The 16,575-nt window shown below is 50.2% G+C and overlaps 1 protein-coding gene across 1 annotated transcript in view; it reads right to left on the bottom strand.

The window, feature by feature from the left end:
* NSG2 (neuronal vesicle trafficking associated 2) overlaps nucleotides 1-16,575 on the bottom strand; it is a 44,231-nt gene that overhangs the window by 26,068 nt on the left and 1,588 nt on the right. The window contains exon 3 of the mRNA XM_019741508.3: nucleotides 3,634-3,717. Within this exon, the coding sequence (XP_019597067.1) occupies nucleotides 3,634-3,717 (84 nt within the window). The remainder of the gene's footprint in view (nucleotides 1-3,633; nucleotides 3,718-16,575) is intronic.

The following is a 16,575-nucleotide window of genomic DNA, read 5'->3' as shown; positions in this document are numbered from 1 at the left end:
ACTCCCCAGGAATCAAAGAAATGGCTGCAGAGGTCTCTGTTGAGAGCCAGAGGCCCAACAGTGAACTGGCTGCTCTTTGAACAATTCCAGGTTTCCCAGCCACATTCCTGGGGGAAAGCCAGGAAAGGGAGGCCGAGGTCTGTCTCAACCAACAGACAAAATCTGGCTAATTAGTCAAGAAGCTAAGAACCCAGGAGGAAGAAAGGGATCCGGACAGGAAGGTAATAAAATGGTCATCCAAGGCCTTACACTATGTTATGTCAGGATTGTGTCCTGGCTTATAGATGAGGAACCAGGTGCTCAGAGAGGTGACGGGACTTGCCCAAGATCGTGACACTAAGCGGTAACAGGGACATAATCAGCTGCCCGGGGGAGTCCAGCCCCAGAGCCCACGAGTGCCCCCAGAACACCTCTCATCAGCTTAACACAAACAGCCTCCAAATGTAACACTCACTTCCTTCCCACACCAGCCTGGGGACAACCAGGTCTGAGCGTGGCCAGATGCACCAGTCCCCTCCATGCCACCAGCACCCTCCACAGAGAAGTCAGCATTAGAAGCACCCCAGCCCCTGGGAGTCGGGAAGGAGGTGCTTCTCTCTGCATGCACCCCTCTTCTCAGATAAGCCCCATGGACAATCTTTCACATCTGTCGCCCTCTGCAATGACTGCGAGAGCCCTCTTGGTTTTAGAAAAGACAACAATTCCAGGCGATTCCTTCAGCCAGTCTTGCGCAGTTCACCCCTCCCCACCCTGTTCTCTCCTCTCGTTCTCTCTCAGCGTAATTGCTGTGAGCTGCTCTCTCCAGGTCGGTTTTGAAATGTGCAGTCACGAGCCGTCCCACCTCTGTGAAGGTACTAAGATGTGGGATGCAGCATCCTGGCTGCTCCCATGGTTACCTCTGCCGTGAGCAATAGGCTGGAGGGGGGCCCAGTGCCACGCTCTCTAAGACCAACTGGAAGCTCTGACTTCCAGCCCTGGGTCTCCAGCCCAAACCTCCATCCTGCCTCCAGACCAGTTACGTCCAAGGGCGGGTGGACCACCACCTGCCCCCACAGCCCCCAGGCTCCTCCCACCCAATGCATCACCCCCAGCCCAGGCCCCCCAGCTCCCACTTGAGTGGATGGCATCCTCCTGGCCTAGTCAGCCAAGCCACACACCTAGAAGCCCCCTGACTCCCCCCTCTCCAATAAGTCCTGTCAATTCCACCTCCCAACAGCCCACCTGGACGGAGCCCCGCTGCAGCAGACAGCTCAGAATCCGGGCGCTGCTTACGTGCCCCCAGTCTCCTTCCTAATGTTTACCCTCACCCCAGCAGATGCCTCCTCCACAGGACCCAGAGGGCGCTCTCATTAAGAACACAGAAGAGGCTAACGAATGCTCACAGCTTTATATAAGCAAAGGAATTGCTCCATTCCTCTCATTTTGTTCCAAGTGGCAGGGCCGTCCGCCCACACCTGACAGTCAGTGCTGACAAAGGGCTGCCCCCAAACCCAACGCCCTTCCCTTCTGGCCCCCAGGACTAACTGAGTCCAGCTGTGTGGGGACTTCCTTCCGCAGGCACTGGACCCTGAGTCAGCCCCTCCGTTCCGCCCAGCTGACGCACTTCTGTTCTGAATTATCACATGTCTTCATAACCATCATTTTAAATGACTACTAAATAAGGAATAATTTCATCATAAACTTGTAATACTTTGTTTGGTAAAAAGAGCTTTTTAAAATAATTCATTTCCCCCCCTGATTATTGAAACGATACATGCTCGTATGAATTCTGGAAAGCACAGGAAAATAAAAAGAAGATGGAGAACTCTCATAAGCCCCTAATTCAGAGTAAACTAAATACCCTGGAAAATCAAAACAAAACAACAACAACAGTCTCTTAGGAAACTGTTAAAAACAGTCCATCCTATGGCTGTGGTCATATTTACGGAATCATGAGAGTTGAAAGTCTGGCGTTGTTTCCAATACTTTGATTTTATAAATAATACTGCAATAAATAATCTTGTATGTGAACCTGGGCATGTTTCTGAAGGTCTCTGCTGCCAGGACAGGTGAGCTTCACTCCCCGGCCCGGGGCACGTGATGCCCCAGGATACGCCCCACCCTCCCCACACAGCTACCTGCTGGTTCTCGCAGGTACCTGCGGCCCCTCCAGGCCATGTCCACCTTCACTGGGCCCACACTGTGCTCCAGACACTGAAGCCAAAAATAAGAGTCACCCCTGCCCTCACAGAGGGGATCAGCGTCCAGGGGAGTCCCACATTCGGGGGGTGCCCACAGAGCTGCCACATTCCCTCAGGCCCACTGATTTAGCAGGGACAAAGTGAGGGACAGAAACAGACCAGCATGCTTATCAACATACACGCACCAATTCCCAGATAACCAACCAAGGGCTGCTCCCCTTTCAAAGCCCCCAGTCGCAGTGGACACAAAATAGCTGCTATTAGTTGTGTGCTCACCATGTACAGAGACAAGTGCTTTGCATGTATTCTGTATGTTACCCTCCCAGCAATCTTCCTATGACGACCATGCGATAAGTGAGGTTTACTGCCCTGCTGTGGCCTCCTGGCTGCCATAGGGGGGAAAAGGGCTCAAACCCCGCCAGACTGCGCCAGTATCCGTCCACAGAGCCACTGTTCTGCTGTCTCCAGGGCTGCTTTTGCCTCCTAAATCTGTTAGGTCGGCCCGCATCTCTCTATCCGCTTACCATCCTCTCTGAGCCGCTGCTGCTTTTTCACTTGGATGCCTGCACTCAGCTGACAGTCTTCCCACGCTCCCTCTTACCTGCTGCAGTCCAGCAGCCACGCAAAAGCCAGTGCTTTGGTCCAAACCCAAATTCAATCGTGTCTCTCCCCTTTCTAAAGTCTTTCAGGGGCTCCCTTTATGCTTCTAGCATAAAACCCAAACTCCCCCACTCTACAAGGCCTGGAATTGTCTGCCCTCTGCCTGCTTCTCCTGCCTCATCTCTGCCTCCTCCCCACACCCCTCCTACAGCCCAGCCTCCCCTCCCCGAGTCCTATTCAGTGTTGGACCAGCTTCCCTCCAGCCTCAGGGCCTTTGCACAAGCTGTGCTCTCCTCAGCCACTAAGTCCTAAGCGACCCCGCCAAGGTTCCTCGTACATCCTCAGGTGAATGCCTCCCGGCTCCTCCAGCAACTCATCCCAGGGACATAGCTGTCCGTCCTGGTGACCCCTCCACCAAGAAACAGAAAGTCACCTGGCTGGTCTTTACCATTAAGAAGTCAGCTTTTCTCTCCCTTTGTTTTTATTGTATTTTGTTGCAACCCTCCAGCGACTAACACCTGAGTTTCTTTACACATTTTCATCACATTTCCTGGCAATTGCGATGGAAAGGCAGAGAGATGGGGACAGGAGGAAGAAGAGGAAATGAGACACATTTATCTCTTATCAAATTATCTGAACATGCCAGAGCAGGAGAGAGAGTCATCCTCAAGAGGCAGAGCTCTTGTTATTTGATTAGACGCAGTGACCCAGACAGAGTGGCCTCACGGTCTCCTCCCGAAATAGCCCACATCGGTTTGCACTCCAACGGCACCTGCGCCATAGCACCAGGTGTCTGCGCTGGCTGAAGCCAGCCTTACCTTTACTCTTCCTGTTATACCATCGAGAAACTGACCGTAAATTCAGCGATTTTCGGCACCCGGAACGTCCCTTTGTTCTTCTGTTCGGGCTGATACTCTGTTCTTGTCTTCACAATCACCTGAAACGGTCAACCAGTGTTAGCTCGCATGGCGCTCAAATACTTTCCTTTCCCTTTTCCACTGCCAGTAACTCAAATTCATTATACAGCACATAAAGATCAGGAAGGAAAGAACCTCCCTCCCTCACACACACACACACACACACACACACACACGAAAGTTCAAATTACCCATAATACCTCCCCATTCCAACAGAGACAACCATAGGTGACCATTTGGGTCATACATTTCTAGATGTTTTTATATGTATATTTGCCACTTATAAGGATCTATATTTTCTTTTTATGATGGGTTTATACTTTATGAATTATAACCTGCCTTTATCGCACAGCATTATACCAACATTTTTTTCACAAATATATGATTGTATTTTGCCTTTTTCTTTTTGAAAGATTTTATTGGGGAAGGGGAACAGTGTGTACTTCCAGGACTTTTTTCCAAGTCAAGTTGTTGTCCTTTCAGTCTTAGTTATGGAGGGTGCAGCTCAGCTCCAGGTCCAGTTGCCGTTGCTAGTTGCAGGGGGTGCAGCCCACCATCCCTTGCGGGATTCAAGGAGTTGAACCAGCAGCCTGTGGTTGAGAGTCCACTGGTCCATGTGGGAATCGAACTGGCAGCCTTCGGAGTTAGGAGCATGGAGCTCTAACGGCCTGAGCCACCGGGCGGGCCCCTGTATTTTTGCCTTTTGATGTAGCATAATACTACAACTAACCTAATTAGCCTCTCCTGTTGAATAGTTACATTGTTTCCAGGGTTCGGGTTATATAAACAAGCTGTGATGAACATCCTAGCTGAACCTTTGCACATATACTTAATCCCGATTTGATTTAGGGACTTCCACAAAGGAAAACATAAAGGTCTATCGAATCTATTGCATCTTCTTAGTTTTCCCAAGACTGAATATTTTACAGAGGTGATTAATACCTTATCAAGAAACGCTGCCAACCTGCCAAGGCATTTATGGAACTCCCTCCCACTGTGAAGGAAAAGGGGGAGAAAACTGGAGAGTGACAGATGATCTGTGACTACTAGTGCGAGTGCCACAGTGTCCTGGGGAGCACAGCAGCTGGGGGAGCCTCAGGGCCTCACCTACAAAACATGGAGAGTGATCAGAATACAGCCCCCACTTACCAAGGCTGTGCGCCCTGTGAGCCATAGCCTTGGGGCAATGGGTGCCTCCGCCTTGTACAGCAGGCAGCATTCTAAGACGGCCCCCTAGCTTTCCGCTCCCAGCCCCCACCCTGCGTGCCCGTACTGGATAATCTCATCCCTCAGAAGAGTGTACAGCGTCTGTGAATGTGATGGCCCAGCCACGCCCATGATTGCATTACGCTGTGTAAAACTCCATCAGAGCAGACTGGAGAGAGAGTCTCCCGCTGAGATACTGTGAGAGGGCCGTGCAGCTAGTACCTTAGGGCAGCCTCTAGAAGCTGAAAGCGACCTCAGCCAACAACGGGTCACTCAAGGAAATGGGACTTCAATTCTACAACCACAAATAACCAAGTAACTGAATTCTGTCAACAACCTGAATAAGCTTGGAAAGGACCCCCACCGCCAGGGGAGAATGCAGCCCAGCCAGCACCTCGATTTCAGGCCTGTGAGACCCCAAGCAGAGAACCCAGCATCTGTGCCTGGACCTCTGACCTACAAAAACTGTCAGATAATACATTTGTGTTGTTCTGAGACACTACATTTTTGGTAATTTGTTACACAGCAATAGAAAACGACCCCAGCTTCCCACATTGCCAAGTTCACATCAGCCGTCTCGTGGCTTCATCTCTTTGTTCCAAGATTCTTAACCATCACACTGGTCTTCAGCATCTACATATCACACATCAAATGTTGCAAAGCATTTGCTTCCTAGTCCTTCCCTCTGCCCCTCTATTTCTATAAATATCTTTCCCAAAGCTGCTCATAAAACTCAAAACCATTTTCATCATTCCATGTAAATTTAAACGGCCCTATGCTGTAGCTGACATGCTGAGACAGGAGACAGAACTAAAAATATAGGACTGTCAGAATAAGGCAATGAATAATCATTATAAGCAATATCATTCTAATTGTCATAATAAACATTGTGTGGTTGTTCCTCTAGCATCCACCTCCATCATCAATCAAAAGCCTTCCCCCCCATTCTTTTTAGGAGCTCACCCCTGCCCCACTGTGTGGCAGCCATGTGGTTATGTGGGATCCCTCCCTCCCTTGATGACTGGGATGGTCCCTAATTAGGTTAAGCCAATCAGAGCATACTATCCTATTGATTACAAAATTTTGATTGGCTCAGAGGTGGGCATGTTACCCAATTTGGGCCAATGAGGTACAAGGCAGTGCTGACTAGAGACTTGGGGAAAGAAGCCTCCTTGCTCTTTAAAGGTGTTCCTCAAAGAGCATCCTCTCCCTCTGGCTGTTGTAGTAAGGAGTTGAGCTCTGGAATTGCTGACGTAATCATTGCCACTATGAGGAGGAGCCAGGATGAGGACAGAGGCAGCACACAAAGGAGGTCAGAGCCTAGAGGGACACGGGAAATGGACATGGGCCCAGAGGACGCCCTGCCCTCTGGGTCACATCTTGCCTGAAGGCAGATCCAACTGGACTCCGCAGTCATGGGGGTAAATATGCACTGTTTGCGCCTTGATCCAATTTGGGTTAGGTTTTCTGTTACTTGAGGTAAACACTTTATATCTGATACAAATGGGTTCCAAGAAAAATGAACTGAAAAGCTATTAGAATTCATTACGACGGCCAAGTACTAAATAAGTATAACAAAATCAATAAATGTCCTTAGCTCCAGCAAAAAAGATACCTCAAAATGCAACGAGTCCACCTAAAGATATATACAAAAATGTATGCAGACACTTTTCTCATAATAGTTCCAAAATGAGAACAACCCAGGCATCCATTAACAGGAAGATGGATAAACTGTGGTTTATTGATAAAAATGGAATGTGACCCAGCAACACTACACACACACACACACACACACACACACACACACACACACGGGTCAATCTCACAGACTTCACATTGAACAAAAGAAATCTGCCACAAAAAGTTTTTCTTATATACTGTATGATTTCATTTATGTCAAGTTCAAAAAATATATTTATATATTATTTGTTTATATGTTTATAATATATAAAGAATATATGTGATATTTATAACATATAAGATATTTCTTTTAAAAGTATCCCATTTGCCATTTACAGTAATGGGGTGGGGTGCAGAGTCTAGGCAGAGTTGGGGGTCCTAGCCCCCTTCAAACCCATGTCCTGTACCCCCTAAGCTGTTGTTTACGTCCCGAGTGACTTTCTAATGAAAACTGTTCCTTTGGCTTCACAGCCTCCCTCCTCACACCACCAAGTTCACACACAGGCCAAGGGACAGGTGGGCACCTGACCCTGTGTTGGTCCGCAGGCATCTGTTCCACGTTTTCTCCAAATCAGCCCAGGTTCCGACACAGTACTTTACTTCTACCCCAGGAAAGTGCTAGCTTGTCAGAACCCCACCTCCACGTCCTTGCCCACCTGCCTGGAACAAATGGACGGTTGGTCCTCTGGCCTCATCCTCTTTGACCGCTCAGTGGCCTCTGAAAGGCTTACTCACTCGCTCCTCCTTGAAACGCCCTCCTCCCTGGGCTCCCTGGGTCCCTGGCAGTCTCTCCTTGCTTCTCTCCCTACTGGCTGACCAGACCGCCTCCGTGTCCTCTCAGGCTCCCATCCCCCTTCCGCCTGACCTCTCAATGTCAGGGCTAGGTCACGGGCACTCCTCCCTCCTCCTACAAGACCCCCCCCCCACCTCCCACAGCGTGTCCCCACGCCTGTCACTTCCAAGTCCCTCTTTATCCTCATACGTCACATTTACATCTCCAGTTGGGACCTCCCCCAGCACGCAGATCACCCCACTGGACCTCTGCCTTTGGGTCAGCATCCTAACCGTACCGTATCCACGGCAAAGCTCTTGGGTTCCCCGACTCACCTGCCCCTCGGCATTTTCTTCCCCATGTCATGCCCAGCTCAGAAAATAGCAACATTATCCACCACCGTTTATGTCAAATCATACAGAAGAATCTCCCATGGTCCCTCCCTTCCCTTTATTCCCCAAATCCATTCCATCACCAGTTCCTGCTTTCTCAACAATGTCTCTCGAGTTGACCCATTTGATCAGACACACGGCTGCCACCTGGCCCAGAGCATCATCACCTCACCATGAAGGTTTGCTCTGGCCAGCTTCCTGGTTTCCATCCGTGCCCTCCCCAAACTCAGGAAAATGCTTTGAAGACTGAGAGAGCAGCGTCTACCGGCAGACATTCAGAAGACAGCAGGAGGCTGGCACCTGAGCAAACTACAGAAGTGGTTTTGAGTGTCCAGAGGACAGGGCAGGTGATGTGAGGGTCTGACTGAGGCTCTGAATGCTACACCGATCATCTTGAACAACAACTATAGGGCAGCGAGGAGCGGAAGAAGGGTTATAACCAGAGAACTGCTTTCCAGGTACAGGTACAGTGGATCTGCCATAGCGGAGATCACCATGGAGATGGAGAAAGCAGGAAAATCCAGTCCTACAGTTACTGGAGTCAACCAGCTGTTAGGCGTGGCAGGAGGCGGGGTGTTCTGTTCCCAGGCAGGGAGTGGAGCCAGAAACATCTCCTTCTTAAAAGGAGACATAGTAACAGCCACTTTTTTTCAGTACTATGAAGAGGAAAGCATAAGAAATGTTAAGCAATCATTATTAATTGGACCTTGGAGGAATCAACTTGCATAAGCAAAGAAAGAGAAGAGCAAATAAATTTGCAAAGAAAGTCTCTATGCTCAGCAGTTAGGGAAAAAAAAAAAAAGAGCACAGCAGAGCCCTGAGCGCCTTCCAGAATAAAAGAAATGGGTGAGGGGTGGGATGAAGTGGAGAGAGCAGAGGAAAAATTCTTTCTGCTCTTTTTATTATTCAGAGTGGGGTTTACAAATATTTGAAAAATGAACTTCCAGATTTTTAAATATCATTGTGGATTTGGGCAAAGAAGTAAATTTGTTTTCTTTTCATATTTATATATGAGCCCCATTGTCCTGTCGGCAACTGATACGAAGAACACCATTTAACATAATTGGCATTGTGAAAATGGGATAAATTATTCATCCTGAAAGGACCCCTCTTCTGGATCTATAGCCCTTCGCTGGCAAGGCCAGATACTACAAGGTGGTTCAGATGGCGCCAAGTACAGATCATGAAAATTTAAAATATTGCTTCCCAGGATTATCAGGAATGAAGAGGTTCCCACATGGAGAGGCCCAAGGATTGGCAGGATCAATAAATAAAAGTGCGGAAGGGCTGACAAGGAGCAAGATTGTGCTTTGATGAGCTGGACGTGCACGGGCCAAAAATAGATGGAAGCTGCAGCCTTTGGCTCAACCCTACAGCTGAAAGAGAAGCTCAGAGCAGGACAGTGAATGGCTGGCGGCTGAGGACCGACTGGTGCCACGCTCTGTGCTAGGGGCCCTACCGATGTGCACTCAGCTCATCTCCATAACTCGCCTCACAACATTCTCTCCAACCCTCACATCTCTGCTTTAAAATCATTATTATTCCCATTTTTCAGAGGAGGAGATTTAGCCAGAGAGGGTTCGGTCACTTGCCTACGACCAAATGGCTGGTAAGTGGTTGAGCTGATATTCACACTCAGGGTTACCAGGCTCTTTCCTATCTATCACGTTGTTTAACAGGGGAGACACCACTACGTGCGTGGCACCACGCCAAAAGCCTTACTCCTGTATCACAGCAAATCCTCCCAGTCAGTCACTCTGAAGGTGGAGGGATTACCCCCCTTCTACAGATGAGGGACAGAAATGACTTCACAACCTCACACAGCCATCAAGAGGCAGAGAACCTGGGCTGCTGGCTCAGATCCGAGTGCCACCCACTAGGAAGGTCACCACTCAAGAATCACTACACTCACACTCTGACCCAGTGGCACCTGGTACACAGCAGGGGCTCCATAAACACCGCTGAATGAAGGAACAAAGGAACGCATCCTATCTCTAAAGGGACAAGGCGAGGTTGCCAGACAGGGCCTGAGGGCTTCGGTGGGAACCTTCTCCCATTTGCTGCCCTCACTCCTCACACCCGACTCTGTCTCTTTGGGTCTGAGTCTTTCCCTGGGTCCTTCAAGCTTGGTATTGGGCCCCGGACACAGGGTAAAGTGTCAGTGCAAAAGGACGTTAGTGGGATGTTGTCCAGCCCCATCAATTCACAGATGGGGAGATGGGAGCCCAGAGCGGAGAAGGGATTGGCTATAGCCGCACAGCCAGACTGGGCAGAAGCTGACTCCCAATCCAGGCTCCTTCTGTGGGATCAGGTCTCTTTGCCTTGCCCGGCCTTTGCTTCTCCAGAGGCAGAATGGAAGGTTGGCCAGTATGGCCTCAAATGGCCTCAAATGGACGACTGAGTCCCTGAGTCTATGACTCTCCAACTATGGGGCAAGATGAGCAGGTGTCCATAGGGCCTTCCAGCTCCTTCTGCTCTGGGTAAAAGCTCACTCCCTGGGCTGGAACCACCGCAGCGGAAGTCCACAGTGATGGACTCCACCGTCTATGGTCAGGAGGCCCGGCCGCTTCCCGGCTCAACTCTCCATGTGGCCTGGGGCCAGCGCTGTGCTCTCCAGGAACAAAGGTCCTGGCACTGAGCTGATGAGGATGAGAACTACAGCAGCAGCAGCAGCAGCAGCAATAATCGTAACGACCTCGCGTCAAGCATTTCCCCTCTGCCAGACCCTGTGATAAACATTCGACATGTGTCTTTTCTTTTCATCCTTTGAACAAGTCTCAGAGGACGATACTATTGTCCCCATTTTAACACTGGGAGGTCAGAGTGGTTAATAAACTTCCCTCGGGTCACGTAGCCAGTAGGTGGGGGAGTCGAGGTTTGAACTCAGACGGCACTGCCGTTCGCCTACCTCTGCAGGGACACCGGCTCACCCCACAGAGGCCTGTCGTGTGTGAACGTGAGCAAGTCACTAAGCTCTCTGAGACTATCTCACCATCTATGAAACTGGCGGGACATTTTTTAAATAGAAAATTTGACACATGCTCATGGTAAAAAAAACACATTAAAAATTATAGAATAAAATTCTTCAAAGGGCCCCACCCACCCCCATCCCTACACCTTAGGTGTTTAATGCTTTCTCATGTGTCTTTCTGAAATTGTTTTACGAATTATAAGCATAAAACATACACACGTTTCCACAAGCGGGATCAGTCCACGCCACGCTCTTTAGTTTTAACGGGACGGCATTAGCACAAGCAAGTCTGCTTCATTCTAACAGTCACTTAGGACGCGGTACCCACGAACCAGTGTATTTAGCCATCCTTCTCATGGAACATTCGAGTTGTTCCCAGTTTCTTTTTTTACATATAGGCCTTTGCATACTTGAGAAACTGTGCCCATAGGATAACTTCCTACCAGTAGAAAGCATACTGGTAAATGGTATAGTTTAAATTTTATAAACAATGGAAAAACATCCTCTGGAAAACATGGCACCCAATTATATAACCAAGAAGAGGTCACTGAGGAGAGCTGCTACCTGCTAGTGCTAGCAACACGAGGCGTTATCAATTGGTTTGGGGGTTTGGGGTTTTTTTTGTTTTGCCAATTTGATAGGTAGAAAGCTATATTTTTAAATTATGTTTTTAAATTATAACAAATTTTCCATATGCTTAATGGTCATTTTATATCTATTTACTGGAATCGCCTAGTCAGAGCCTTTTCCCCAGTTCAGGGTGATTTATAATCCATCTCTTGAGGGTCTCTGAAAAGCAGAACATGGGGGGGGGGGGGTCTATGAGCCTGGAACCTGCAGAGAGGGGTATTTCTGTTGCTCCCTGGGGAAAGGCTGATGTCCTCTCAGCCTGTGTCCCAGGGAGAAAAAGAAATCCTCCCGTGAAGCCATGGGAAGGGCCGAGAAGGGACACAGGACTCAGTTACGTATAAGAGCGGCAACTCCTTTGCCCAGCACCCCTCCCGGGCCACCCCGACCAGCCTCTAGGTCCCCGCGCTTGAAGCCCCATCCTTCTCAGCACCTTTCACTTTTACAACTGGCCTCCCAAACTGTCAACTTAGGAGATATTTTCTTGATGTCCAGGGAAGGAAAGAAACTATATCAATGAGTGCCTTTAGACAATTTTTATGTTTTTCCCTCACAGTACCCCTGTTAGGTAGATATTCTGCTCACTTTAGAGCTGGGAAAAAACCCAAAGTGATGCTAAGTGACCAGCCTAAAGACACACAGTAAGTGAAGAGCTTAGCTGGGACTGGAACCCAAGTCTCTAGGACTTCAAAGCACACGTGGTCTACCACACAAAATAGGACGTGTGCCCTGCATCAATAACTGACCTCTAAACGTCTGCATTCCTTTCCTCCCCTACGCAGGTGAGCCAGGATGTGTAAAGAGTAATCAGTAGAAAGGAAAGGCACGTTTGCCCCGAGCCTGGCAGCTGGCTTGCCAAATGCACGATTCATCTGGGGCTTCTCTGAGGCAGGGCCGTGCCCGTCTGTGGCTTGCTTTCTGCACACCTGTCATCCACTCGCTGCTGCTGGTGGCTCCCAGCATACCTGCCTCGGCTGCACCGTTTTCTTTTGGTGCGTCCTAGGGCAGCGTTTCTCTCTGAGCCTGTTTCTACATCTGTGAAATGGGGATAACGATAGTGACCTCACAGAGGGTTTGTGGGGGTCTCTTAGATAAACCAAAGGCAGCGAGGCCCCAAAGGCCTGTCCCGAAATTTGGTGTCTGCAGACTGATGTTTCAGCTTCTCAGGAGCTTGCCCCCATGGCCTGGAGAAGGCCACGCAACTGCTCAGATTCAAGTCTATCCCCGCGCCTGTCAAGTGGCCAGATTAAGTCCCGCTTTCACGAGACAAGGGACGGGGGCCTCACTCCGCCAGCACGTCCCACTGCCCACGCCATGCAGGACTACGGCTCCAGGTGAAGCAGAGTCAGGGCACTCAGGCCTGGCGAGCGAACCGCCTAGTGCCAACCCAGCACCCAGTCTACACAAATCCACACACCTCCCCCTTTCCAATGCCACCGCCCTAGGGCTCACCCCCACCATCTCCTCCACGAACATGGCAATGGCCTTCTGGCTGGTCTCCTGACATGCACTCTCTCCTACCACTGCTGCTGGGGAGCTGCAGGAAACCCAGTCCCTTCTGTTTTGGGGAAACAACTCTGGTGCTTCAAGGAGGACTGATTGGAAGGGGAGAGGAAGAGGCTAGAGACTAAGCCTGAGCCCCCTGTCTCTAGGGTGGCCCACGGCAGCCAGAGGAAGCTTCCTAAAATACAAATCTAATCCTGTTTCTCTTCTGCTTTAAAACCCTTCCAAAACAACACACCAGGCCCACATACGCTGGCACCCACCTCAGCTCACCTTCCAAATCTCTCCCCCTCACCTGGTGTGCCTGGCCAACCTGGCCTCCTGACTGTCCCTTCAACTCCCGCAGTGCCCATCTCTTTGCCCCCCGTTCCCCTAACCGACCCATCTCAGCCAGGCCCTCATCTCCAGGACGTCCCCTGACCGTCTGTCCTCCATCACAGTGAGGTCCCCTGAAGTCTTCTCCTCTCTTACATTACAGCACCGTATTCTTTCCATAATAGCCCTTCTCACACCCATGTCTCTGGGCTTCTAGCTGTGCGACGGCTTGTGTGAAGTCCCTCTTCCCCATTGGACTGGAAGCCCCATGAAGGCAGGGGCCATGTCTGGCTTTCCGTGGCTGTATATGCATCGCCCAGCACAGGCCTGTCCCATGGAGGGCGCCCGACAAGACGTGCTGGACGAATGAGTGAGTGAATGAATACCTTCCAGTGGGGAACGTATAAGCACAGCTATAATTACGGGGTCAGGGGTGTCCAGGAGAGCTGCCATCGGAGCTGGGTTTAGGGAGACAAGCACTGGCTTATAGAACAGGCACAGGGCTGAGACGGGCACTGAGGGCAGAAGGGATGACCTGTGTGACGGGGAGGGAGCACGCAGCACCCTGGGGAGTGTGGCAAGCTCTAGGCAGGGTTTCTGAACCTCAGCTCCAGTGACATCTGCCCGCTGCTCCCCTTACCCACCCATCTCAGCCAGGGCTTGTCAGGATTCCACACCAAGCACACTCTGTAGTTTACATTTTCAAAAAGAAAACCTGTGGTTGAACACTGGGGTTAAAGAGACTTCCTTCTGACTTCATTTTAGCTTCCAACACGCACCATCTGACTGGAACCGAATCAAAGAGCTGACCACCGTGTCAGGACTCACTTCGCCCTCCCTAGGTCGGGTCCCGACACTGTCCTCCACTTTCCACACGAGGAAGCCGAGGCAGAGGCAGTTTGAGGAGCGAGGCTAGGAAGTGGTGAGCCGGCACGGAAACCCATGGAAACCCACCTGCGGAGGCCGCTGCCGTCTACGCTGGTAATTGAGCACGCGGAGGGCCCATTTGGCTTTTGGAGTGGAATTCACTTTTAATACATCTGTTCTCATGTCAGGGGGAAAGCTTGTTCGCTCTTGTAAAGATTATAAAAGCCAAATACCAGCACAGGAGGCTGCTAATGCCATGTCCCCCTCAGAGAAGAGAAGACAGAGGCCTGAGTGAGGAGACACAAGGCACAAGTCGCACTGGGTTGGCAAGTGAGCGCAAGCGTGAGCCCAAGTCTAGATGCCTGGGCCAGCTGGCTCCTTGTTCCTGCAGAGGTGGAAGCTTCTGGAGCAGCACTGCCTGGGTTCTAGGTCCTCCAGACATTGCCAGGATGCTTGCCAACCGTGTGCTTTGGGCAGTGACTTTCCCACTTGGTGACTGAGTGTCATCATCTTTGAGAACTGGATTAAAGTAGCAACTTCCTGATTGGGTCCTATTAACTACTGAAAAGGTAAAATTGTGTGTGTGTGTGTGTGTGTGTGTGCATCTCTGTGAGTTGAAACAGCATCCAGCATTTAGGAAGCACTTGAAAACAGTCCTTACTACTCTCTTATAGTTTCATGCCAGGCACTCTCCACATGAGGCCACGTCTAACTGTGTTCTGACTGCTGCGAAGGGGGTGGAATCCTCCCCGCCTCACAGAGGAGGAGACTGAGGCCCGCCAGGTGGGAAGACTTCGTCATGAACATCAGAGGAGCCCGTGACGTGCCCCTGCGGGACGTGCCCCTGCGGGACGTGTCCCTGCGGGACGTGCACCTTCCAGGATGCACTGCCTTCCCTTTCTCTGCAGGTCCACAGTGCTTCTTTCTCCGTTAGGCTTTGGGACAGCTGCGTGGTCCATCTGGACTGAGTGCTCAGAGGCTGCTTCCCCTCTCAAGGAGACAAGGAAGCCCCTGGAGGCAGGAGGATGGGGCAGGGTGGGAGAATGTGGGGCGACAGAGGCCATGTATCTCTGGATGACCTGTGGCTGCAGGTAGGGGGTCGAGGGGGAGGTGACCTCACCACAATTCCTCTCCTTGCACACATCGCAGGGACAAAATCTTTACAACGGTAAAGATTTTTCCTGAAGCTTCACAAAACCTCAAGAGAATATCTCCCCTTCTCCTCCCCAATTTCCGTTGTATCTAGGCTCAAATTCCAGCACTACTTCTGTGAGCTCGGATAACTATAACTAACTACATTTCTCTGCTCCGCCCTCTTTTCACACATAAATGAGTGCAAAATCCGGACTCCCAGCGTAATACGCGTCCAGCACAGTGGTTCTCAACGTTGGCTGCACACAGGAGTCACCTGGAGAGATTTAATTAATACTGACGCCCGGCTCTCACCCCGGAGATTCTGATACAATTGTTCTGGGGTGTGGCCTAGATTCCAGGAGTTCCAAAAGCTCGCGAGGTAATCCTAACATGCAGTCAAAAACTGAGAACTTCTGCTATCCACGCAGCAGATACCCAATTAACATTGTCCCTTTACATTCCTCTAGTGCTAACTGCCTGTTCAAATTTTATGTTTAAAGATCGAATCTGTTTCTCAGGATGGCTCAAGGCTTCTTTATTTCTGACACCCTCACACACGTTCTCATATTGACAACCTCTGCACTTTCAAAACAGATGACTCAACCCCCAGCCAATCGCCAGGGCCCTATTATCTAGCTTTGGCTCCTCTTCTGTTCATTGGGTAGAGCCAATTGGTTAAGACACACAAAGCCCGGAGACGCCAATGAGAAAATCAAACAGATGGAATGATCCACTGTTCACTCTTCAGCCAGGGAACTCCCTCACTTGCCTCTACATGTATCTCTTACAGTGTGAAGAGCTCACACTATAAAACCCCAGGGATTCTCTGATGGATCTTAAACAATAATGTTTCTCTCCCCTGTGTCCATGGGATAACCCCCCCCCCATACACACACACACACACACACACACACACACACACACCTTTGTATAAATGCCCACCTCCATTCTTCATGGACTACTCCCACGTCAGGAGATGTGCCATCAGCCAGTCACTCATCTCCAGCCACGCCTCCCACCACAGACACTCGGCTCCACTCCTGCTATTTCCCCAAAGCTCTCCATGCTTTGCACACGAGTGCCCTTTGCCTTAAATACCTTTGCTCCCGGCATCTACCTGGAAGGTCTTCACTCACCTTTACTAGCCAAATTCAAATGTTCTCCTCTGCAGCTTACCTCACCTGTCCTCCCAGTCCCCTCCCCCCACAAGAGAATTTAGCTGTTCCCACCCCTGTACTTTCACGATCTTTGTGATGCTCCGTCAGGAAGTGTGTTTACCATGGTGCATATATTAAGTGTTGGCCTGGATGGGGGTTTGTAATCCATCTTTTTATAGCCCCTTCCAGCACAGGCACAGGCTTTAGCAGGTGCAAACTACATGCTTGGGCTGCATCCAATTCCCTGCCCTCAA

The sequence above is a fragment of the Rhinolophus sinicus genome, chromosome 5 (genome assembly GCF_057876585.1).
Source record: "Rhinolophus sinicus isolate RSI-liver-muscle chromosome 5, RSI-T2T, whole genome shotgun sequence".
NCBI lineage: Eukaryota > Metazoa > Chordata > Mammalia > Chiroptera > Rhinolophidae > Rhinolophus > Rhinolophus sinicus.
The sequence above is the reverse complement of the archived record's forward strand: the minus strand, read 5'-3'. Positions and strand labels throughout refer to the sequence as shown.